The sequence below is a fragment of the Colletotrichum godetiae genome (assembly GCF_030913485.1).
Source record: "Colletotrichum godetiae strain CBS 193.32 chromosome Unknown BDP55scaffold_95, whole genome shotgun sequence".
In the NCBI taxonomy this organism is placed as follows: Eukaryota; Fungi; Ascomycota; class Sordariomycetes; order Glomerellales; family Glomerellaceae; genus Colletotrichum; species Colletotrichum godetiae.
In genome coordinates, this window is record NW_026851343.1 from 72,449 (window position 1) to 96,800 (window position 24,352).

Genomic DNA, 24,352 nt, shown 5'->3' on the forward strand with positions numbered 1-24,352 from the left:
GTAAGTTGTACATGACCCCGCCCATACACTCTTCTGTCGTAGTTTCCGGAAAATGGCGTCTTCACTCGATCGCGAGATTGCTGAATTGATCGAGTCGCTTGACGAAGACTCACAAACTACTACTGTTCATAGACTCCGTAAGTCCTTTCAAAACTCAAAAAACATTCTATTGCGTTGCGTAGGCTCCAAATCGAGCCCAGAACTTGTGCGTATTGCTCAGACGGAGGTGCAAGCCTTGTCTCGCTGGTTAGGCGACATCAAGGCACTGCAGTCATCTTCATTCATTGCCCAAGGTTCTCGTCCTACGTCATGGAAATACGTCGATCATCAAGACGAGCTTCTTTGCATATGGGGGCTTGAACTGTACGAAGGCGCCGTAGGAGTTGCCGCCATCTTGGATGTACCTGTGCAAACTATCGGGTGGAAGACGGTATCTCGATTGCCTTCCGCCCAATCGGCTTATAGGCAGGACAAAGGCAAGGAAGACTCTCATACAAGTAACGTGGACATTGCCGATATCGAGGCCGATGATGGGTCCGTTGATGATTCCCATCACAACGGCACCTTGGGTCGATTTGAGCCTCTGTATGGCCAATGGTATTGTTGATGGAGAGGTCAACCTGCCTGTCGAGTTGAAGTTTCTTCTGGTTTCTACACGACTGATTACTATCAATTCTATGAATGTGGCGAAACCTCGCATTGGTTTCCAGAGATGAATTTAGTGAATAGTCAGAAAAGAATCCCAGCTTATTAGAAACGAATTTTCCGCGTCTTTCGAAGAAACGCATATACCTTTGCCGTGCCCCCGTCGATCCGGGTCTCCATAGCGTCATAACATCCATATGTACTTTCAGCTACAATCAGGCCAACGAGACCAGTGCAAATTCACCCCATCAATCGAAAATGGAATTCTGCGGTTGTGCGATAATAGTTGACACTGTGGTGCTTGCTAACATCAATAGTGCGTTAGGACAACTTCCCTCTCGCCTAATTTTTCTTGGCATCTGCTGTTAGTGAATGAGTGAGCCTACCACCAAATTACTAACAGCCGAAAACTCTTCACCTCCCCTTGCCGGAGCCCGCATCCGCGATGGCCTCACAGCCGCCGTCGGGCACCGGACTGATGTCGGCCGACCAAGCCGACCCCGAACCAGGCTCCGGGACACCTCCGGAGCCGAACCCCACCTCAAGAGCTAAGCGACGCCGCGACGTCGAGGCACAGCCGACCCGGCCCAGCCTAACGGGAAGCCAGCTTGATGCCACCACCGACGCCCCTACCTCGGCCGAGGGGCCCGCAGCCTCTACCGCATCTGCTCCGAGCGGATCTGCCACAGGGTCCGTCTTGACAGCCCTTGCAGAAGAAGCTAGACAGTACGAGGCACGGAAAGACGTCTTTCTGACCATTGCACGGTCCGTCGACAGCGTTGTCGCCAGCTTTGACGGTTCTAGAAAGCAGATCGCGAAAGAAGCCACTGCCTATGTCATTCAAACCCTCAAGAGACTGATCAATCACGAGACAAGCCCAATAGCGGCCCGGAGTTGGGCGGCTGTCGTCGCACCGATGGCGGGCAACACCACTGCGGCGACCCGGAGCGGCCAGAGCTGCCAGAGCTCTGCCCGCCCGAAGGCCACACTCCCCGCCGAGGATCAGCCGCAGGCGCAGCCGAAGGAGGACCTCCGCATCTTTGCCCGCGTCCCGGAAGAAAGCTTAGCGGCCGCTCGGAAGATCGCACCGTTCGCCGTACGACAGATCGTCTGTAAGGCCGTTGGCCTGGGGCTAGCGGACCTTCCCCACGTCTACCATATCAGCACAGGTTACTCTCTGAAGCCGCGAAACAAGCAAATACAGGAAAGACTACTTGCAAGTAAGGCAAAGCTGGCGGAATGCCTCGGCGCCCACCAGGTCGAGACGCCTATCAAGTGGTACACTTACGTTGTGCCGCGATGCCCAACAAAACTACACAGCATTGGCGGGGACGTCCTGGACCCAGCCACACTCGTTGAAGATGAGGTCTTCGCACAGACAGGACAGAAGCCTGTCCTTGCTCGACCGTCCCGCCTTGGGCCCAACCCAGTCACGAACGAAATATCTTGGCTCATATCATTCACATCAGAGGTCACGCCCTTCAGGCTCTTCAACCAAAGCGGCAGATCTCTGCCCGTCAAGAAACGAAGGACGCTCATCCGACACGACCCCGGCTGCCAGGGCTACCACTCCAACCGGTTCTGCGGACGACGACCGATCTGCAGCAACTGCGGAAGACCTTCCGATTCACACGAAACGGGACCCTGCATGGCCAGGCCCCAATGTGCCAACTGCTGCGGCCCCTTCCAAGCCAGCCACACAGACTGCCCAGCGAGGCCCTCGGCCGTAAACGGCGTCGTCTCCCTTCCCGGTCGAAAGGAGCGGGCTCGGATCCGGAAGGCCGGCCAGAAAGCATCGGACACTCTGTACAAGGCTACTCGATCCGACAGTAGCCAGGAGGCGGCAGGCGTCCCTACCTCCACCAGCCAGAACCAGCAACCCGGCGCCAAGCGCGCGCGCACGAGAACGCCCTCCGCAAGCTCGATCGTTTGCCTCGGTGACGGAAGCACTGACAGCAGCAGCATGGATGAAGACGAGGCGGACGAAGGCGAAGGCGAAGACTCCCCCGACAACACCTCCATCGACCGTCCCGTGCTACCCATGCCAAGCAGGAGCCAACGGGCAGCACAGAAGCCAAACTACAACGTCGCGAATGCCTACACCCACCTCGAACTCGACTCGGAGACGTAAGCCGAGAGCGGCGACCCCACGGATGCTACGCGTTGCGCAGGGCAACGTCGGAAAGATCTCCCCGGCGCACACGGCTTTCCTGCAGCTCTGCTGGGAGGCTCAGATAGATGTGGTCCTCGTCCAGGAACCCTGGACGGGCTGGAAGGACGGAAACGTGCAACTGAACACGCACCCGGGTTTCGACTCTTTCGTCCCGGTCGACTTCTGGGACAGCGAAGGAACCAGACCAAGAGTATTGACCTACACACGCAAAGGGATAGGGATGACGGTGGAGCAGCAGAGGCCTGTCCACACGAGAGACGTACTGTGGCTGGTGGTCGACAAAACGACGACTATCGTCAACGTGTACAGACAACCCCGCGACCCCCACAGCCGCACAACAGGGATACTGCTAGAACTCAAACCCCCGGAGCGAGCTTTGATCGCGGGTGACTTCAACGCGCATCACTACTCTTGGGAGCCCGGGACGAGGAACGGGAACCGGGGAGATGACATCGCAGGCTGGGCAGACGGCCACAATCTCTCTCTTATCAGCGAAGTTGGGGTGGCAACCCAGGATTGCGGACATGTCCTGGACCTGGCTTTCTCTAATATCCCTTTTGCGCACGCGCAGGTCAGCCCACAGCTACACCCGGGAGCTGACCACGAGGCCATCGTGGCCGTCATACCACTACTCAAACGCCCAGTGTCACAGGGAGAGGGCCACCCGCAGCCACGGCCACTGTCAGTGCCCGACTCGGCGCTGCCTCGGCTGAGAGACCTGATCGAAGGGGGGCTAGCTGCGATGCCCAATCTGGGGGATCAACCTACTCCGGAAGACCTGGACGGGCAGGCAAGTCACATCGTCGAGCTCTTCTCCCGAGCCATTGAGGCGGTCGGCAAGAAGAGAGGAAAACATGGTAAAGGCGCGGCTTGGTGGACGGAGGAATGCGCAGAGGCCCACAGAGCATACCGTGCTGCCCGCAACCAACAAGCCTGGGAGACGGAGCAAGATGCGCACCTTTATCTAATGGAGAAACGAAAGGCGTTCCTGAGCACGGTGAGGAAGGCTAAGCGAGCATACTGGGCCGGAAAGATCGATGGAGTCGCTTCAGACCGGGACCTGTACCAGATCATGGGTTGGCGGAAGGCGAGCCTACTGACCAGAGCACCCCCATTGGTTGTGGACAACCAGACGATCGAGGATACTAACGAAAAGGCTCAAGCGCTTCGGGGAGCCCTTCTCGACAGGTTTAGTGCGGAAGATGACGCACCGGGTGACCCGTTTGACGTACCCGTCGTCCCGAGGCGAGCGATTACTTGGCAGGACAATGTTAGCGGAGAAGAAGTGAAGACGGCCACCTTAACAAAGACAACGACCCCTGGTGTGGACGGCATCACAACACGCCTCCTCCAGGCATGCTGGGATGTCATCTCGGAACCGGTCAGGCAGCTATTCCAGTCCTGTATGCGGGCCGGCCACTTTCCTCTGCCCTTCCGCAGAGCTGAGGTGGTCATGATCCAGAAGGCCGGCAGGGATGCCTCCAAGCCCGGGTCCTGGCGGCCGATCGCGCTCCTCTCGTGCCTGGGCAAGGGACTAGAGCGACTGATAGCCAGAAGGATGGCGTCCCTGGCGATTGTCGAGCGCATCATCAGTCCGCAACAGATCGGGGCTCTACAAGGCAGGTCAGCCGTCGATCTGACGACCTGCCTCACCCACGACATCGAGATGGCCCTCCTAAAAGGACTCACGGCGACACTTCTGACTATGGACGTAAAAGGGGCGTTCGACTCCGTCCTTCGGAACCGGCTCGTCATTAGACTGCGTCAGCAGGGATGGCCACATGGCCTGACCAGACTGATCTTTAGCTTCTGCTGCAACCGCACCGCTAGAGTCCGACTGGAAGAAAGCACAACGGAGTACTTCCCGCTGTCATGCGGGCTGCCTCAGGGGTCACCACTATCTCCCATTGCCTTTCTGCTCTACATCGCAGAGATACTTGAAGACGACCCGAACGCGCGATTCGGGTACGCGGACGACATCGCCACTCTGGCCATCAGCCCCTCCCTGGAGAGCAACGTCGCAATACTCAACCGAAGCGCAGCCGGCATTCTCAGATGGGGCTTGGAGAACAAGGTCTCCTTTGACCCGAGCAAGTGCGAGGTCATCCACTTTACTAGGAAGCACGGCCAGCCAGCGGAGCTGCCAGAGGTCCGGGCGGGGGATTTGGTGGTCAAGGCCTCGACGAAACCTGTACGCTGGCTGGGTGTCTGGTTCGACAAGAGACTGTCCTTCCGGCACCATGTCGACGCAAAAGTAGCTGCAGCAAAGAGGGCAGCTCAACATCTGAGACAGCTTACGAACACAAAGAGGGGACTCCCAGCGGCCGCCGTGCGAAAAGCCGTCGTCTCCTGCGTACTGCCGATCGCGCTCTTCGGCGCCGAAACATGGTACGCAGGTATCACGAAGCCGGCTTCGAGACGCCAAGCGGAGACAGACACGAATCCGCCTCTCCAAGGAAGACCCGTCAACACAGGCCAAAAGGGGCTCGTGCAGAAGATCGACAGCGTCATTACAGCGGCAGCAAGGGCCGTTCTGCCTGTCTGGAGGACAACGCCAACCAGTAGCCTCCTCCGAGACGCCGGCTTACCGTCAGCCAAAGTCGCCTTAGAGGGCGTCCGCTTACGGGCCGCAGTCCGACTACAGAGGATTGATCGCCGACACCCGCTAGTCGCGCGGCTCTCCCAGCAGGGACAGCAACAGACGAGACTACAACGGACGGCTGAACTTCTGCCAAGATGCGGAAGACCAGCGTTCCTTCAATCACAGTACCTGCCAAGCTCACAGGATCAGATAGTAGTTCAATGCAAAGAAGAGGCTGCGAAAGCTTTCGAGCGCTGGCTAAAGACAGTACCGGAAAGCCATATGATCGTCTTCTCGGACGGCTCCAGGGCGACGAACGGAGCCGTGGGGTACGGCTTCGTCATCTACCGAGACTCCAAACGCATAGCACAAGGGTGCGGCCGACTCGGACTAGCAGAAGTGTTCGACGCCGAGGTCGAAGGGGCGCGAACCGGCCTCAGAAGGGCTCTGCTCACCAATCGCGGTCATCCAATCCACATATGTATCGACAACACCAGCGTTATACAAGGCATCCGCGGCAAGGCGCCGGACTCGTCACAAGACGCGTTCCTCGAAATCCAAGAAGCGGCCAGGATATTTGATATACGGACGCACTGGTCCCCGGGACACCAGGGCATCGAAGGAAACGAGGCCGCGGACCGGCTGGCCAAAGAAGGAACGACACTGCCGGCGCGGATGGGTCAAATGGCAACACTAGCGGGCATCAAGCGGCTTGCAAGGGAAAAATTACAAAGCCAGCACAGGAGATGGTGGTATAAAGAGCGAAGGCCGCGGTACGCGGACTTGGGGCTTGAGGCAGCTCTGTCCAGCCCTCCTGAACTGGCCTTGCCGCGGGCTACGTTACATCACCTGCTGGCGGCACGATCGGGTCACGGGGACTTCGAGCAATATCACCGACGTTTCAACCACGACGACGCTCTAATGATGTGCTCTTGTGGAGAGGCGAAAGACGTGGACCACCTGGTCTACTGTCGACTAACGCTGGCGAGGAGGCAACGGTGGCCGACCCTCCACTCTCGCAGTATGCCCGAGCCCATAGGCCCTATGGGATCTCTCGAGGCCTACTTCAAGAGATTAATCACCGACCCACGAGGCTTCGAGGCCTTTCTCCGCGTGACGGACTTCTTCCAGAAGATCTGTCTGCGGTAGCAGCATCCACACCTACGTAGATGTGAGTGCGGACTACAAAGAACCTCCCGATTCCAAGGGACGATTTGGGAAAGAATGAAACTGGGGCACCAGCGGGAACCGGGGACAGACAGAACGCGTAGTGGCCACAAGGCATGATTTGGAGGACGATGTAAAGAGACGACGTACTGTAGAGTAGGTAGCCTTGGCTCACGGCCCTCCACGCCATATACCCTTCGGGAGGTCTGCGGTAAGGGCTCTAGCCCGGCCGCCACGGCGTTAAATACAACAACAACAACAACATAGTGCGTTAGGACTACAAATCTTGCCTTAATCCTAACATCAGTGGATATGGCACGAATTCTCACGTCACGGCCATGCTCAAAACATGTCCACCAATAGTTAGTCACACCACCTCCGGATGCAGTGGATGCAAACGTTATCAGTTGAACGTTCCTTCATTATCAGGCCCGCTACAGGCATAACAGGGGCGAACGACGTTCCGGTGTAAGCACGAACGGCAATTCAGTCACACCAACGTCTTTAGTTTGACTTGCTGAAAATCTCAATTCGTCCTCGGTACATTCTGATCGTCCATAAAAGCCTTCTATTTCCATCTTTGTGCTCATCCAGTTACCACGAGGACTGAGTTTCCCGAATCAAGCAGTTGTCTTGAAATCCTCACACGCACAGCGCCGGCCAACATGGACTTTCCTATTCCCAGCATCCGCCTGTCAAGATACTCGTTGTTCCTATCTGGGGTAATTCCCAGACCTCAGCAAGAAAAAAATGGGCGCCTTCGCGGCAAACCAGCCAAATTATCTACTCGAAACGACGAGGGTGATGTGGTCACCGTGCCTCTGACAGCCCTCCCATATATCCCAGAAAAGGAAGATATCGTCTCATTCTTGGATGAATGGCAACAGTGTGCAAGCGACCTTCGGAAACATCTAATATACCTAACTAGGAGGAACAACCCATGCTGCCCTGCGATGAGACGGCTTCAATGGACGTGTGAACAAGTTTCGTGCCGCTGGGAAGCGTGTTTCCGACATGCATGTCCTGGCCTGGAAAGCCCCGTGGAGTCGAACATGGCTCTGCCGGATCTGAGATCGTCGATTTGGGATGTGTTTCTTGAAGAAGGCGCCTTCGAAGCAACTGCTGATTAGATGGAGTGGTATATGGCTCATAGAATAATTACATGGTGATTGCCTTCTAGGTTATTTTCTTTAGATACCAGGTGGCTGTCTTTGACGCTTTCAACTGTGGGTTCTCCTATATGGATCGTGTAGCGCCAGATCGGCTCGGGGTAGTTCAAGCACTGTCATTTACTTGGAACTGGTCGCATACGATCTTGCGGACTGACCTCGAAGTTTATCTCAAGAATTTAGATAGTTCAATGCTGGAGAATGCCGTGCTTTGTGGCGATAGCGTATGATCCAGAGTAGGACAATGTACTTGCTCTGCTGCTTTCACCAGCACACGAAGCATAGAGGTGATTTTGATGTCGTGAATGTGGACTCTGATGCTTGACCATACACCTATCGCAAACATACCGCGATCAATCTCAGCCGGCAGTCGAGGCCACATGTGTCTTACGACGTCACTTCTCATTGAGACATATGTTTTCGGGAATACAGTGCGACATCCACGCGACATACAAGCGACGGGAAGAGATTTCCCACCGGTGTCGAATATCATAGAGAATAATGTTTGACATCGCCTTGATACTCTGCCTAAACGCCTGAATCTCATTACCAATGGACGAGGAGCATGCAACATGATGTCTAGATTCAGTATCATCGGCCGTAAAGGCCGAGATGTGAGATTGAGTCGGCTATTGAGTTCAAGCCATGAGGGTGTCGAACGAGAGTCGCGCTGTGTATAACAAAGCTTGGCTTCATAGTCGGACGTAACGCGTTGACGAGAGCCATTGGATAATAGCACGGTTCGGGATCGCTGGCTGGCTTGCGGTGCAGACAATCATTGGAACGTGAGTATGGGTCCCTCTGCAGTGTGCAAGTCGTCCAGTGACCGTCAAATTTACAAGTAGTAGTGGGTAGGATTTCAGAGCCCGTTGACGCTTTCTTTGGTGATCGGCAAAGCTTGCTAGAGTCAGGGGGATGGTGAGCTTCGGTGAGGAAGTGGGCCAACTAACCAGCGTTAGACCTCCTATGCCAACTTACGGCGTTGGCGCTCGTAGGTGAAAACAGAAATAACGGTAACATCACTGACGAAAGCCAACAGATTGTATCACGCATTCTTACACTTTTGCTTGAAGCACGCTGCTAATAAGACGACGCACTTCTTCGCCACTCCACGTCGTAGACAAGACACCTTTCTCTTTTAAGTTCGTTTCGATATGCTGCTGATCTTGGATAGTCGCAACCGAATAACATGTCCTACGGCCTCCGACGCTCGCGGGGCTTCTTCTCGATGCCGCTGCAATAGACTCGCCAATATGGGCCGTGAAAAACCATCTGAGGGCCGTGGTCTTGAGTCAAGAACGACGATTCACTGCTGTGCGGGTTTAGAATGCAACACGCCAATTACTGCCTTCATGTCGACACAGCCCAGCCTCTTGATAAGACGCCCATGCCCTATCAAGTGGCACAGAAAACAAAACTCGTAATACATTGCTTCCTGTCCGCTATCAATAGTGGCGACACGAGAACGCCAGCGCAGGGCAAGAGAAAGTCTCTTCGCCACTCACATCAAGGCCGCTGCAGATGTCGGCTGCTTGCTACACGTTCACCGGAACTACGAGGACTAAATGATATCCAATGCCTTGCTTTGAGAAGTACTGGATGCCCAGGGGTTTTCTCTTTGAGCTTTGACCATCTCCCAAGGATCCAACGACGATGCTACACTGCGGCTGCACTATTTCGGTCTAGACACGCAAAGGCAACCTGCAAGCCTGACCGAAAATTTCCCACCTACATAACAAAAGCTTCACGCTAAAAGATGCGATGATATATGCCCCTTTTACAAAGAATCGGTGTCAAAGAATACGGCTCAGCTACTAGGCCGAATTCCCTCCAGACCGCTACCTACTTACTCATTCTCTTCGACGGCGTTTTATAGACGCACGCTCCCAGCCCAAGCTAAAACCGCTTTACATTCACATACCTCTGGACATTGCCAATTCTCGACTTCTTCAACAAACGACATGCACTTGGATTCCACTTCTATCATACCGCTGCAATTTTCTAGAAGACTGTAGGTAACCATCGCTCCGCGCTTATGACATCTGCTCAATTCTAATCGGATCTGAAACTCGGAACCAGTCCAACCCAAAAGGTTTGTCTCTCCCATTTGGCACGACAACCAACCTCCGTCATCAATAAACTATAGACATTATCTGCGAAGAAGATGGAAATCACCAAGTCTGTCGACAAGGAGCGCATACATCGCTTCTGCTGTAGTTGGAAGGCTTGCGAGAAGGTAATTTCCAGTGCTTTCCGGAACCCTAGATGCTATCAGAAGGCTGCAAATCCTCGAAGAGCATCATACTTGCGCAGAAATTTTTCCAGGGATTCAAACGGACGTCGGATCTCATCAGACACACTCGAATCCATACCAAGGAACGGTCATATCCATGCTCAACACCGGGCTGCGGGAGAAGCTTCACACAAAGAAGTGCGTTGACAGTACACCTCCGTACACATACTGGAGAGAAACCATACGAATGCCATCAATTTGGATGCTACAAACGATTCGCCGATGTGAGTGGACAGAACTTGGACTCTAACGTTCGCAAGTCTTCCAGTTTTGCGCGTCATCGTCGGGTACATCTAAGCAAACGTCCATACGCTCTTGAAATCTGTCCTAAAAGGTGAGTCGCAATTTTGGACTGTCGGAACGACTTGAATTCCAATTAACAGAAAACCAGTCTCGGCCACAAGAGGGCTCTGATTGAGCATCGCAAGATCATCCATAACTTGGCGTCTGGAGAGGAATTCGACGAGTCTTTGGGGGAACTTACGAACGCTGCGAAAGATGACAGCCTGGTGACGTGTTCGAATCCGATGCTAGAACATGTTTACGATGATACGACGAGCCCCACGGAAATGAAAGGGGAGCATTGCTCTTCCCTTGACCATACGCATCACACGACAGGCCAGCTCCATAAACAGGACGAGCTATTTTACGAGAACCAAGCCAGTGAGCAATTGGCATTCCCGACCATCCACCCAGAATACGAGTACGAAGAGCCGCAGGGCTTCTATCAGGGTCCTCTCTACTCAAGCTGCAGCAGGGATGTCACAAATCAGCGGCCAAACCCCTCGTGGAGTTTCTGCCCGTCTTCTCAGCATTCACATCACGAGTGCAGCCCACATCCAGCAAACATACCTTTGGGTCTGTCGGGGATGGCTGGCAATGCAGAGCTTGACAGTGAGACTGGATACCTGCTTGTACAAGATCACGCGCCTTCCATAGCCGGATTCCCTCCGGCTATTACACCACACCATATCTACCCTATGCAAGAGGCCGATTGGCCGAGAGGCCAGATGTGGTACAATGATGGATTCAAATGTCGCTCCAGCTTGGTCCCACCAAAGTGGCAGACCCGCACAGACCTGATTGAGACATACACATGATCATCCGCAATTTAGTTCTGGCTAGGTTTTAGTAGGTTGTAGTAGCACGCATTGCGCTGCATCCCACACATTTGATTCTATCAGCGAATTGTTCCTATCTAGAGCACAAGACCAACAACGTGATTTCTTAGAGAGCCCCATTATGAATGAATAAACCTACGATCATGATGTGAGGAAGCCACTCGAGGATAGAAACTGAAGAATCCCTTCTGGGCTTTCCACAGTTTTACGACTGGAAGAATGTTCACTAGGGTCTCAAACGCAACTATATCTTGCCCCCATCCTCAAATTGCTGTAAGAGGGTTGACTTCACTGTTTTCCATTTCATGAGCGGCTTTGTACCACGCTTGGTATATTGCTTCTCGGTCTCGATTAATGCTAACGATAATTTTTGGGAAACATCCCTCGGAGGCTCCATTGGGCTTGCGGCTCGGATACGGGACTGACCTTCAAGTACCACGGCGAATATTTGACAATCTCCGCATCCTATACCGTGGGTAGATGGTTGATCGAATACGGCCTGTACGCAAGGAAGGATGGTGATGACTACTGCCGGACAAGTCTAGAACGAGCGCAGACGAGGCTTCAGTAGCTATCGGCTAAGTAAGGAGTGATGTTTAAGTCCAACAACTCTATCAAACCTTGCAAATTCGGGAGAAGCAGTAGCCGCTATCACCAACGGGGAAGTATTTGTGTCGGATTGGAAGTCCAATTCGACCTCGAGGCAAGGGGCCCGCGCAGGGGCCACTTACAGACCGCACTTACAAGATCCACGGTCTGCCCAACCTACGATTGGAACCTCCCTTTTACACCTTACGCAGAAGTTAATATATATCAATTTGACCTCTTCGTCAACCCACGGTTCGAACCAACTACCCTGTGATAGGGATACCAACAATTTGATTAAAATTCGCCCGCGGGTCTGAGCCGTGACTTGAGTAGCAAAACGCGGACACTGACAAGCTAGTCTTTAGAGGCAGCAAGCACATCAAGGAGATGCGGCTTTACGGCGCCGCTTTCCTCGTCGATGGTGCGTCTGTCACAGATAAGTTTTCTTGTCATGTGGTTGAAACCATCTGTGCTCCCATTGCCGTCCATTGGGTGGAAGAGCGCTTACCAGATGGCACTGGCCATTCTGGCGTAAACTTGACCTTTGCTAGTCAGGTGGTTAAATGCGCATAATATTGCATTCTATGACTTTCGTTCTTTTGAGCCAAAGGAACCGAAATGTACTGAGTGAGTCTCGATAATGACTTGATAGGGGCTTTGGAGAATCCTGTCTCGATAAACACACTTGAGATTGCGAGAGTGGGAGACGCGATCATGTTCAAAGAACCTTCATATGTAATTTTTGAATATCGCGACGTCAGATGCGAGTAGGCTGCACAAATTTGGGTCCTGAATTTGTCCCCGACAAGATAGTAGCTTATGCCAGTCTAGGGGCTTATGTGCCCAGTTTTACAACACTTGGACTTTCGCCATTTCGCAACTGTCCCAGTGCTGGTGTTCCAATGAGTTTCCTGTCTCGGGGCTAACGGAAGCATCGTCGTGCGACTCCCCTTGTCCCGGGTATCCGTATGAGACTTTCAATGGCCAGTATTCCGAAGCAAACTTCGGTGAAGACGGTGTATGAAACTCGAATTGCGGCAAAGACACTTATCAAGACAGTAACATGGACGGTCACCGACACTCAAGGAGACTTGGAAGTTTCGCCACACGCTCCGTACATCATCACGACTGCCCTCCAATCGGCAGGCTCATCAGCTCCAGATTCCTACGAGAAACTCGATCAGAGAAAAACTGCCGGTAATAGGGGGGGAACCCTCGCTATAGCCTTGATAGTGTCACTCATTGGTGTGTGGAGCCTTCATCGGCGGCGAACACCTTTTGAGCGAGATGACTTGAAAACAGGCTACGTCAGCGAGCTCACACATTTGCCTCGCAAATTTGAAGGAGCCATCTTTATGTCCGTCGGTCAAAACGTGCTCAACAGAAAACTTATTGAGGGTCTCACCGACGCCGTCAAGGACTTGGATTCGCGAACCATTGTCAATACCGGCGCAACAGCCCTGCGCGACGTCTTGCCTGTAGAGTACAATACACCGGCCGTTGAACAAGGCATATCGGGCATTGTAATACTGTTTAATGAAGGATGACATACTTTACAAGTCACTCAATATTGAGGATGGCGTAATATTCTATGTAGTACTTGTTTTAGCGTGGAAGGCAAACAAAGTGTAGACAGGCATCCAGTAATACATGAGAGAAGCTCATTAGACCTTTGTCTTTGCCTTGTAGGCAGTTTTCTTAGCCTTCCTAGCCGTAGCCTCAAGCACCTTCTTGGCGACGTCTACAGTCCCTCGAAAAGCTTCTCGCCCTCGTCTTGGTACCCCTTAGCATCCTCTATTGGTTGTTCTAGCTTGGAAACAATATAATCACGGTCTAGGATCATCTCAAAATATCAATGCAGACCGACCGAGCCACCAATCTGGGACGCCTTGGGGTTCGTCTAGTAGATAGGAGACAAAACATGTCAGTAGTGACGTACTATAGAGCATTGGAGCGCTTCGCGAAGATCCAGCCCGCCCTTAGGCCGTAACAGATAACGTAGAAGTTATAAGATGTATGAAATATCAAACATTAAGACAATGCTCTCTAATAAGCATTTTGAAACAAAGCTAGATTCATATATTGGTAAGTATTGATCGAAAGTTACAGTAATAGTAGTATTTTGAGGATGTTACTTTCTTATTATTTTATTAGTCCTTGATTATTCAGGATAGTTGTAGACCCTGAGTTTTGTAAGATATCAGTCTTCTATCTCCTTATTCAGATATACTGCTATGAATATTATTGAAGAATCAAGATTTGGTGTAGGCTATAAATAAATTTAATAATGTGTAAAAGGTGAGGAGGTGAGGTGATCTTTGAAAAATAACGCTTCCACGAAGAGTAGACATCTCCAGATCCACCGATTGACCTTGAACACGAACATCCACTCATACTCAGCGCAAAGAATGAATAGCAGGTAGGGACACAGGGGTGCCGTGAACGCCTGGACACAAGGTGCTGTGACAGATAGTGTTAATTACTCCTAGCATTAGATGATGCTTTGATCTGGTCAGCTATGCATGCGCTGGCTTACCCATCTTGCTACAATTCTGTACTGATAGGTAACAAAGCTGAAACCTGATAGAAGTGCCAAGACGGAGTAACCTGCAGCGGCATTGCATAATCTGACAGATCAAGACTAGCTGACAGAACTAGGGATTTGACCGCTTGGAGTCATCACTCAATCAATCACACATTTAGAGCGGGTTTGCCTCACAAGGGATAGACGCTAATTATTTACATAAGTCTACTGCGTCGGAGTACCGGCGATATGCGAATGGCAGCCGTGACGAGAATGTCGCCGGAATTGCCCTCTGAGACCTTATGTTCGTCGCGAGTGGGACCTTGGACAACTAGCGAACGTCGCAGTGTGAGGTTATAGAAGCGGTCCTGGACTTGCAATCAAGCTGATGAACTCCGTGAGTATCCTGACGCGCCTTCTACGCGTGGTATTCTTCAGGACTCATCCGTGATCCTAGCAGCTCAGCTTGGTTTCACAACGTGGATCGTACTTTTGGATGCCGCCTAGACCTGAAATAGAAACTAGGCGGAGCTTTTCGCACGGACGTTCCCATAGTAGCAAGGCTCGATCTCCAGCAAGCGAAGCTCAGAGCTGAATGAGGCCGATAGAGTTGCTCATCAGCCGCGTCGTGCTCGCCATATCTGGCCCCGAGAAGGGCGGCGCTACTAGGTCGTCGAAACACGATGGAGTGGAGGCCATTTGGGGATGACAGACCACGGCATGAATGATGATTTTCAGATATCAGTGAGAATGGTCTGCTGGAACCACGGCCAGTACTCGTTTTCAATGTACCTGCCGAGCAACTGCAACACTGCAACGACCTGGTATACCCCTTCTGTCTTTTGGGTGGATCCGCACAGGACTCGACTGTACAGCCGAGATTTGCCCGCCGCAGACCGTGTCATGGCAACGAAATACCAGTCGTGTCCTTGTACGACGATGCCCGGTAAAAAGACCAACCCAGCCGCAGCAGCAGCAGAAGGCTTTGGGTCGTAAGCATTGCCAGAACGAACACTGTTAGATGCAGGATTGCCCCGTGATCGCGTACGCAATACGAGATCGTCCAAGGCATCCCACTGAGCGAGGAGCCAGACGCTGATCTGGTTGAAGGCCTCGGCCCAGTCCTGCCCAGTGACTTTGGTCTCAAGGGACAGAGCGATCGGGCGCTCGAGCAGTGCAGGGTACTCGGTATGGTTGATGGACTGGAAGGGGGAGGTAAGAGCTGCTCGCGTGAGCTCCGGGGACTGTTCGTTGACGAAGACGCAGAAGTCGACTTTCTTGTTATGATGGGAGGCTTTCGCGCCGCGAGTGTAGTTTGGATGAATTTGAACCCCAGTGCTGCAGGCCGTCAGTAACTATGCAGCCGACGAATTCAGAACGGGATCTGGGTCGGGCTTGCGGCGTACCAGATGCAGAAGCCAAGGTGTTGAAAGTGCGCCAGCGCCATCTCGAGGATTTTGAAATGAACAGCGCAATTCCACTGCATCTCAAAGTGCTGGAAGCTCTGACAGTCGTCCGCGTCTGTCCAGATTTTGTTCACCCTCTCAAGAGTGGGTGTCGGTCCGAGTTCGTCGCGGGTTGATTCGGCTTGGCCGGACGGCGGCCGGGCAAAAGAGGTTTCTTTGATCCATCTGAATCGGCGAGATGCTCCACGTTGTTGATTGAGTGTTTCCTTCATGCGTAAGAGTTCGTTAGCTCAGCCAATTGAAAGGAGGTTTCTGGGAATGTGGACTAACCTTCTCCGTGTGCGAAATGATTCCTTCGCCCCTGGCCAGCTCTTCGATCCGCGACACGATATCATCTACTGCAGGTGGGAGCTCGGCATCACTGTCGAAGCTTACAGACTCGACAGCCTTCTCCATGGCCATGAGGACGGTCTGTTTCCGGGGACTCGACTGTCGTCGGCGCTTCTTGGTTGGGGTCCCCGGGCCCGAGCCGAGCGAAAGATCGCTGGCATAGCTTGCTAAAGAGGATGAGGCAACGCTGTTGGCCTGAGAAATGGGTGGTCGTTCAGGGTGGTAACTTATGGGTGTAGAGTCAAGATCGGGAATGACATTGAACTGGGAGTCGGAGTCGGGGTTGTAGGTGCCGGGTCGAAATTGCTTTGGGTCTCGAGGGGTGACGTTCTCTGTATCGTCATGTCCGTCGCGAGAAGTGATGTCGCGGCTATCCATCTCGATCGCGGATATATTGGATGGCGTGAACTGAACTTCTGGATAAAAACTCTCCGGAGGCGAGGGCAGTCTGTGCAGGTGCCCCACGTCCGGCGTTCGTTTACGCTTGTGGGTGCGGTCTCTGTGACTTGTCACTGCTGCTACGACTGGTGATACTGCGGGAAAAGTAGAATCGTCGGGATGAGATATGTTGACGATCCAATTGATTATCGCGTCTTCGGAAGTCATTAGGCCGAGTGTTAAGTTGGGAAGGGAAACGCTGCCTGTTCGTCTTTGGGCGAAATCGATTGATGAGTACAGCGCGATTCCCAAAGAACCTGCTTGTGAGGAGTACAGTAGAATAATCGGACATAACATTCCGCTCAGGCGTCTATCGGTTGGCCCGGCGATGCTGCGCGTCATGATTGTGGCTGATTTAGCAGTCTGATGGTCAGTGCGGCATGGCTCCGAAAATGGCTGGGCTCTTCCAACAGAGCGTGCACTTCAAGTGGCTTGTCAAGAATGCTTGCGACGCCACAGAGGCGCCTGGGGGCCAGCCACAAGTCTACCCACCCATGAACACAGCCGAAAGGCACCGCGAGGCGAAGGTCTGTTGCTTTTCTTTTAGACCTTGATTTCCTAGCTACAGCTTTCGGTAATATTACCGAGCTTAGAAAGCAATCTTTTGAGCGCTGGAAACAAAAGGAGTTGCGGTTGTTAAGAGAGAGTTATGATATTCACGATAATATTAATTATTTACTGCCAAAGGGGAGCCATATCCTGATATCCAATGCTAGTTCATTCGTTAGATAGTTATAGAATAGACTGAGGTTCAGATTCTTAAAATCAGTATATCTAACTCATGTCTTTGCGTCGCCCTAGCGATCGGCCAATCGTCTAGGGCGCCTGTATAGTGAACGGAGCGCAGGTTTGCAGCTGCGGTACGCAACTTTGCTCCAAGAGAACGGGAACAACGGTTTTGGGATTGACCTTTGATCGCAACGCAACACAGCCGAACCCCGCCGTCTCAATAGCCCAGGCAGAACTAAGGCAGAACAACCAGACAGGCAAAAATGCGGGGGTCCTTAGACAATGAAAGGGGGAAAACGTGGAGGTCAGACTAGATTTAGTAGGTGAAGAATTTGTCGCCACTGATTTTCTCTCCGTTTTGGTTCTCAACACATTTGATTCGTTTGCTTTGCCTTGATGACACTAGTCTGAGGTGATCCTTTAGCTCGGTACCTGGTGCATGAACAACCTGACGCGTGCGTTTGCTCCTGTTTAATTTGCTGAAGTGGCGTCGATGTCAGCTCGGTCATCAACCAGTCAGACTTTATTCGAGTGTGATATGGCGTCTCGTCAAGTAGATCGGTTCAATACTTGTACAGATGATGGCACTTTCAAATTTTTCACACCCAGTAACTAAGGAGGGCAGTTTGCTCCCTTCCACAGACGGATAGGAGCCGAAAATGAGGAATTTGTTCCCGGCACTCTCGACCAAAACAGACTCCAATATAAGTCGTGCCAATACATCGTGCGCCAATACAAACCGATTCCAGCTCCATTCGATCTCATCCGATGCGATGTAGCGACAGGAAATTGTAGCGCGGGTCCAAAGCTATCCTTGAGCTATTATGGCATCGGCTCTTCAACAGCTATAAAGAGCTGTGTCACTTCATTGATTTGTGGGCCGATCAATGGACTGAGATAATGAACCAGGTAGCGAGAGAAACTTTTCTTCCTAAGATATTGTGAAATCAACAAATAGGTCAACAACCAGCAGTATCATCTAGGATCAAATGTTTGACATATGGTATGAAGTATCAAAACAGAGCAGAGAGAAGCCCTCTTATTCATGTGCTTCTGTGACCTTGTGTCTGAAAGGCTTTTTCATGACAAAACATGACTGAAATAGAGCATCGGTTGACTAAAGGCCGGTTGAAGTGAAAGCAGCTGTTGGCATTTAAGTCCCCGTCCCAGTCTAAGTTTCCGCACAACTTTGGAATATTCTTGTACAACAGGAGCTAGATGAGGGTGTCAACATCGCAAAGAACGCCACTTCACAATTATGGATACCGACAAGAAATCGCAGACGCTGGGTTCCTCATCGCGACCGATCTCATCACTTCTCAGTCCTACCTCTGAGCCAGTCACCATCACTTTGAAAGACTTGGGCCCTAGTACCAGTGCTACGTTGGCCCGATTTTGCAACGACCCAGACACAGTAGCCAAAGGCTTTTGGCATTGCCGCATCGCCGACTACAGTCCGGCAGGTATTTTTACCAAAAATGGAATCGCCAGCTTCCCACTGGAAACAGACGACGACACGTCTAGAGTGGATTTCTACATGACGGAAATCAGGCCTTCGCGGCGAGGAAACGCTGTGTTTCACTTACAATACGCTAACACCGCATATCGTCGCCCGAAGATGGTTTCGTTCACAGAATACGCGCCCGCAGTCCTTAATAACAACAGCCTCTTCTCAGCTGATGCGCTGCGAAGACGCACAGCCATGCACGGCCAGTACTATATTGGCGACTGGTCTTGTTTGCTTGGTAAGCCATCGTCGTTGTTGAGTTGCGGCCCTCAGCTTAAGAGCCTGTTCGTGGACGATGCCAAGCCGGGCATCACGACGTCTTATCTGTACTATGCGAAACATGCACTCACTGGAAGCGGCATGCATATAGAGGACCTCGCTGTGCCATCAGTCAACATGGTACGCTGGGGTGCCCCCAAGCGATGGCTGTTCGTCACGCCAGAGCAAGAGAATGTGAGAGCCTTCGAGAAGAAATGCCGCGAGACATTCCAGTGGCGCGCACAAGCCCGTAGGCCTCAACGCGCAGCGCCACACTGCTCACAGTTTGTGCGGCATACAAATGTGCTCGTAACGACTGAGGCTCTCCGTGACTGGGGCATTGACTTCAGTGAGATAATCTGTCGAGAAGGAGAGCTGGTAGTCACTCTCCCAGGGACATACCACCAAGTCGTCAATATGGGGGAGAACCTCGCAGAGGCTGTCAACGTGATGTGGGGCAACTGCGGTCAAGTCGTATCGACGTACACTTGTTGCAGCCGTGATCGATGTGGGCATACTGGTGGCGTCTCCCAAGAGGATTTGACGCGCGAGGTCTGAAGCCAAAAGGCCCCAGGAACGCCATACAAGCTAGGCGAAAATACATCGAGTTTTAATTGAAGAAATCCACGCATACGTAGTAGGATAGCAAATATGCGATGGCATAGAATGGATGACATGTTGTGAAGATTTCTTTTGATATGAGGAGGTTATTGGGCGTGCATGTTAGATGGTGGAATAAGTTGCACCGACGCGAGATGTAGCTCTAGGATGGACAGACACGTGCGGCCGTTGTGCCCAAGATGTCGTCGAGCTGCTTCAGAGACCTGAATGAATTGGTTTAGAACGTTCCATCGACGCCTGGGCAGAGCGGTTCCTTGAGTATGCGAAAGATCCTCTGAGTGAGCCGATCCGCTGGCAGGATCACAGACCCGCAGACAAGAAGATGCCACTGAAGAAGGAAAAGGAAATAGAACAAAGAACATCCGCCAAGGGCCAGTGCGCAAGCCATTAGGTCTCGTCGGAGGTGGGGCTGAAAGAATGTCGTAGCGAGCTCCCGGCCTCGAGGCTCGTCCTGCTAACGGAATCTCTAATGCTTGATGACCCCAATGTCAATAGTGTGTATCACGAACATGCGCCGTCTCCTTTTCCAAAGCATGGAAAACTGCCATTTGGCAGTCAGGCAGGCAGGTGCACGGGCCTGAGTGTTATAGCAGCTGACAGCTTAGCAAAGGTATCTACTTCGAGATGTTATATCTGATGTATCGGTATGCGAACCGAAGTTGTTAGTGTCACAGGATGAGAACGCTACATCCTTGACAAGTGTTATACTTGCCTTTTACACTTTCGTGGATGTTATGGATTGCCCACTTCATTACACGCACTAGATCATATGTGATATAGAGCTGGAAGCCTCTTACGGCCAAGAAATTGAGGGGTTTGCGCAGAAAGTTGGTAAGAGGTTGATCACCACTCGCACTTGTTAGCTCGTTATTTACATAACATCGGACGCGATATAACGTGTTATCCTACCATGGTAGTTTCAATTATCGCAGAATAAATGATCACATTGGTTTCTTCGAACCATTCATGCGACGTGCTTCACTTAGCTTGAATATATTCATAGCCATGATGGAGTACAAAAGGACCCAGTGCCATGTGCTTGGAAAGATTCCAACATCGCCTACGTACAGCAAGTCACAATTCGCCAGCTATGCAAATCACTGTGCAAGTACTCGACACGCAGAAACGACCTATCGCAGGTGTTTTCGTGACTCTGCACTGCTTGGATGTCCCAAACATTTCATTGAACGGTACTACAGACTCGAATGGTAGACCCTCATGGAAGTTGGAGAGCGCCCCTCGACCGGAACACACCTGCCGGAAAGTTTGGAATGCGCACTGGCAGATTACAGTCCATTCCATGGGGAAGAAGATGCCAATCATTCCCGTTGTCTGCTTTGTTCCGAACCTGATCCACGTACGCATCCAGCTGACAAAAGAGGGGTATGTGGTTGGTCTGTGTGGTCCTTGAGTGGAGCATTCTAGTGGAGGTAATAGGAAACAGATCATTCCCGCCGTGGGGGCCATGCTAGAGAGGCGTGCTGAGGGTCGTTTGCTCTGACAAATCCGCTTCCGGCTCTAGTCCCCATCCATGGTGAGCAATCCAAAGCCTTACTAGAATTAGATCGAAAGATATTTATGACATGGACAGATATAATTGCTGTCCATCTGACTCACCATGTACTACGCCTGTGATATACTTCTGACATTTTGGTAATCGAGGAGCTTCCAAATGGAATTACGCACTAGGGATAGCTGATGGAAATTCAACGCACATTACCACCAGGTTCATCCTCGATGTTGCGCTGACTGCCGAAGCCAACATCTAGGCCGTTATGGTGACCTCTACTATTTTCATTTCTCTATCGAAGTGCTATCTGACAAACGAAGACGGCTGATTGAGAAGGTGCGAAATCTGCCCGTGTGGTTTTGTCATGCCATGCATATTGACTTTGCGAAGGCTTCGTTCGTGTCAGATGACTGGCCATCTTTGCCGTGGCACAATAGACCTTTGTGAGCCTTGACCAAGTGACAGTCATGGAAACGTAAACGTGCGAGCGTGAGCCGACGAGCATTCATAGCGGGGTCTGCAAAGGCCACCAGATCACGAGCTTTCTCAGCTATATTAGAGCATATTAAGTCGAACATATGTCTTGGTGTGCAGCTGCGGAATAAGCTTGAGGTTGCGATTGCATAACATGGCCGTCACGCGATGAACGCATATTCTTAGCCGCCTAGATGGGTGCTTCGGTCATGGCAGTTTCAGTGAAGGACAAATGTCTGACACCCTTCGCTAGAGATAACAGTCCCACCTTGCCTGGTCAAACTATTTATATGATGGTGATCTACTTGATCGGACTCAGAGTAAGCTCGTTTTACTGATTGATCATTTCTGCTGAAGCATCATGGTAGCATCCAGATTATTTTCGATCGCTGAGTTTATGAGACGTATAAATTTGAAGGGGCTTGGGAAGTGTTTAGGCCAAGCCAAATCTGGCGGTCGCTGCAAGAAGAGACTCTGTAGCGATCTCGAAGAAGCCAGTTTCATTCATTTTGAGGACGCTAAGCTTGAGGGCATCGTAAAACGAGCGCTTTGTAGATTGCACAAGTGTCAAACAGACATCATTGTGTCCAAATGGCAACGCCAGCTTTCACAAACGAGCGAAGAAGTGAGCAGTGCCCGGCAGAGAAGGCAGGTGCTTCAACAGACGATTATCCGCAGACAGTATCTTCGGTTGGCGCAGCGACAAGAAAACGAGAAACTGAGGTTGCAGCGCAGAAGGCTATTCGGCTTACACCGCCACGAGAAAGGAGGCATACCAACAAAACCTGCAGTTTCGGCTGAATGCCTGCCAGTGCGGGTTGATTGACAGTATGTGGGGATAGGGAGAGCGGTGAAGAGCGATGGGTAGCCATTCGCAGATCATTGCGCTTAGTCCAAGGTGTCCAGTCGGGCTATGTGTTGTTGTAGAGGTGTGGCGAAAAACTCAGGGAGTTCATGTCACTCAGAGCCTGTTCTGGCTGGTTTTCGACGCATTAACGTCCATGACGGCAGCATTCATAGTCAATGCCGTATATCATTGCTCGCTTTAGCCTCAAGTACGTTTTCCGGTAGGAAGTCAATACAAACCATTGTTACCTTTCAAACCGCTATGGTTGAATTGATCTCAGCGCTCAATAATCCACGTCTATTCACAATGTCTCCTGCAAACGAATCATACTGAAGGTAGCGGGGAAAGAATCGGGAGATGAATCCAACAAGCAAGTAAACTATATTGTAGAAACAGCAGTGACTTTAGGCGTTCCTCCATCCGAACATGGCCTAAACGAACGCCACGCTCTACTTTCGTCACACTAGTATGCAAATCACATTCTAAGTGCGACTGAAAGCTTGATGGACGTCTCATTAGAAACCCCTTCTGTTTCAAAGGCAAACTCAGACTCAGGTTATCTAGTTATCCATCAACCTCGAGACTTAGATATCGCCAACACGGCGGACCAGGTAAGCTGCAGTACACGTCAAGCACAGAAAGAAAACTGATACGCTCAGTGTCGAAGCCGCGCCGACAAATGGTACATGGTCATGAGAAGTTGCAATAGGTGCAGCACCGGTCGCCTGAACCGCACTGGGAATGCCGGTCCCGTTGTTGTATGGCGGAGCGCTTTCGACCAGTTTGAAATTTGTGCAGGTGATCCGCGTCTTGTTTGCGAAATGCAGCACGAAGCTGCGGTTGCCGAAAAACGAGCCTGGCGATCGAAAGATAGCGATCGACGTATGTCTGACGGTAGTGCTCGCCGGCGACAGAGCCGTGCTTACCGCTGAGGTCTCCAACTTGGCAAGTTTCTGGCTTGGAGGCATCGCACGGTGTACCTTCTCCACGGATGAAGGGGTCATGGTGCGCGAGTGCTTTCGTGCAGTTGCCGTCCTCCGGAATCGGATCCGCATGAAGGTGGTAGGCTATAAACGTTAGAAAAGACTTATGTGAGTGATTCAGACGCAAACAATTCCCAACGTACTAAAAGGGCCGCCCTCGGTTGGCAGATTCGAAAAGCCGACTGTGAGCTCGACACCGTTGCCGTCCCGAGCTGTCATGGCGGTGATGATTCCTCGTACGTTTCCAGTCATGGAACCTGCCTCGAAGAAGGGTCTATCCGGAAGGATCGCCTCATACACGATACCTTGTGGGTTTTTGACGAATGGAGCATCGCCAAGTTCCTGCGGCGACGCAGTGTCAGCGGGATGGTTGCATGTTGGGGGGGGGGGTGGTGAAAAGCCATACTCCAGTACCTCGCAATGCAGCGCTGGCAAACAGCTGCAGCGGCGACGGAAAAACGAATGAACTTCGCATCTTTGGCTTTTGCAAGCTAGTCGTTTTCCTAATAGATTGAGAACTGAACGTGGTCGGAGATGGGACTGTAAAAGGATGTATATCGTCACCTTTGTGGGCGCAGTGACTTCCCTATTATATATATTTGTTGACTTTCTACAGCATCACTGTCACGGTTCTACCCGAAATGCAGAGTCCAAATCAAAGCGCTATGCGTTTGATTGGATAGATGGTCTAGTCCAGTCAAGCGACCGCAGCATTCTCTCCAGGTGTCTAGATGTAGGGCTGTTATGTGGAGCCGGCGGGACAGGCTGACCAAACGGCGGGATAACCTGGGAGAAAATGTACCCAGCTTCGACCGCTTCAAATTTGAGACAGAGGCTTCCTAACGTTGGATTCTCTTGGATAGAGACTTGAATTACGAACCGCAGCGGAGTAGCTAACTGATGCAGTTCCCCCGCTGATCCTACGCAA

General features: G+C 51.7%; 9 protein-coding genes across 9 annotated transcripts; 5 read left to right on the forward strand and 4 right to left on the reverse strand.

The window, feature by feature from the left end:
* Positions 1–52: 52 nt before the first annotated feature.
* On the forward strand, positions 53–931 carry BDP55DRAFT_721483 (uncharacterized protein; the record flags this gene model as incomplete). The annotated part of the gene is made up of 2 exons (XM_060578517.1): positions 53–137; positions 183–931. The coding sequence occupies 2 exons, from the start codon at positions 53–55 to the stop codon at positions 605–607; spliced, it is 510 nt and encodes a 169-aa protein (XP_060422125.1). The 3' UTR covers positions 608–931.
* A 6,072-nt stretch (positions 932–7,003) lies between these two features.
* BDP55DRAFT_721484 (uncharacterized protein) lies at positions 7,004–7,722 on the forward strand. Its single transcript, XM_060578518.1, has one exon. The coding sequence runs from the start codon at positions 7,232–7,234 to the stop codon at positions 7,694–7,696; it is 465 nt and encodes a 154-aa protein (XP_060422126.1). The 5' UTR covers positions 7,004–7,231; the 3' UTR covers positions 7,697–7,722.
* Positions 7,723–9,899: 2,177 nt separating this feature from the next.
* Positions 9,900–11,259, forward strand: BDP55DRAFT_761898 (uncharacterized protein; the record flags this gene model as incomplete). The annotated part of the gene is made up of 3 exons (XM_060580879.1): positions 9,900–9,971; positions 10,001–10,362; positions 10,420–11,259. The coding sequence occupies 3 exons, from the start codon at positions 9,900–9,902 to the stop codon at positions 11,126–11,128; spliced, it is 1,143 nt and encodes a 380-aa protein (XP_060422127.1). The 3' UTR covers positions 11,129–11,259.
* A 1,458-nt stretch (positions 11,260–12,717) lies between these two features.
* On the forward strand, positions 12,718–13,284 carry BDP55DRAFT_638821 (uncharacterized protein; the record flags this gene model as incomplete). The annotated part of the gene is made up of 1 exon (XM_060573165.1): positions 12,718–13,284. One exon carries the CDS (start codon positions 12,718–12,720, stop codon positions 13,282–13,284), a length of 567 nt encoding a protein of 188 aa, XP_060422128.1.
* A 1,711-nt stretch (positions 13,285–14,995) lies between these two features.
* BDP55DRAFT_567442 (uncharacterized protein) lies at positions 14,996–16,435 on the reverse strand (the record flags this gene model as incomplete). The annotated part of the gene is made up of 3 exons (XM_060570593.1): positions 14,996–15,599; positions 15,668–15,933; positions 15,998–16,435. 3 exons carry the CDS (start codon positions 16,433–16,435, stop codon positions 14,996–14,998), a joined length of 1,308 nt encoding a protein of 435 aa, XP_060422129.1.
* Positions 16,436–19,034: 2,599 nt separating this feature from the next.
* Positions 19,035–19,436, forward strand: BDP55DRAFT_510070 (JmjC domain-containing protein; the record flags this gene model as incomplete). The annotated part of the gene is made up of 1 exon (XM_060567703.1): positions 19,035–19,436. A coding segment is annotated over one exon (402 nt), but the record flags the coding sequence as incomplete, so codon positions are not given.
* Positions 19,437–19,664: 228 nt separating this feature from the next.
* BDP55DRAFT_686032 (uncharacterized protein) lies at positions 19,665–20,131 on the reverse strand. The gene is made up of 2 exons (XM_060576486.1): positions 19,915–20,131; positions 19,665–19,882 (listed from the first exon to the last, which is right to left on the reverse strand). Exons 1-2 carry the CDS (start codon positions 19,996–19,998, stop codon positions 19,697–19,699), a joined length of 270 nt encoding a protein of 89 aa, XP_060422131.1. The 5' UTR covers positions 19,999–20,131; the 3' UTR covers positions 19,665–19,696.
* Positions 20,132–20,540: 409 nt separating this feature from the next.
* On the reverse strand, positions 20,541–21,196 carry BDP55DRAFT_440333 (uncharacterized protein). Its single transcript, XM_060567583.1, has one exon. It carries the CDS (start codon positions 21,075–21,077, stop codon positions 20,685–20,687), a length of 393 nt encoding a protein of 130 aa, XP_060422132.1. The 5' UTR covers positions 21,078–21,196; the 3' UTR covers positions 20,541–20,684.
* Positions 21,197–23,025: 1,829 nt separating this feature from the next.
* BDP55DRAFT_721488 (superoxide dismutase) lies at positions 23,026–24,010 on the reverse strand (the record flags this gene model as incomplete). The annotated part of the gene is made up of 4 exons (XM_060578519.1): positions 23,831–24,010; positions 23,568–23,766; positions 23,368–23,508; positions 23,026–23,297 (listed from the first exon to the last, which is right to left on the reverse strand). Exons 1-4 carry the CDS (start codon positions 23,897–23,899, stop codon positions 23,026–23,028), a joined length of 681 nt encoding a protein of 226 aa, XP_060422133.1. The 5' UTR covers positions 23,900–24,010.
* Positions 24,011–24,352: the final 342 nt, after the last annotated feature.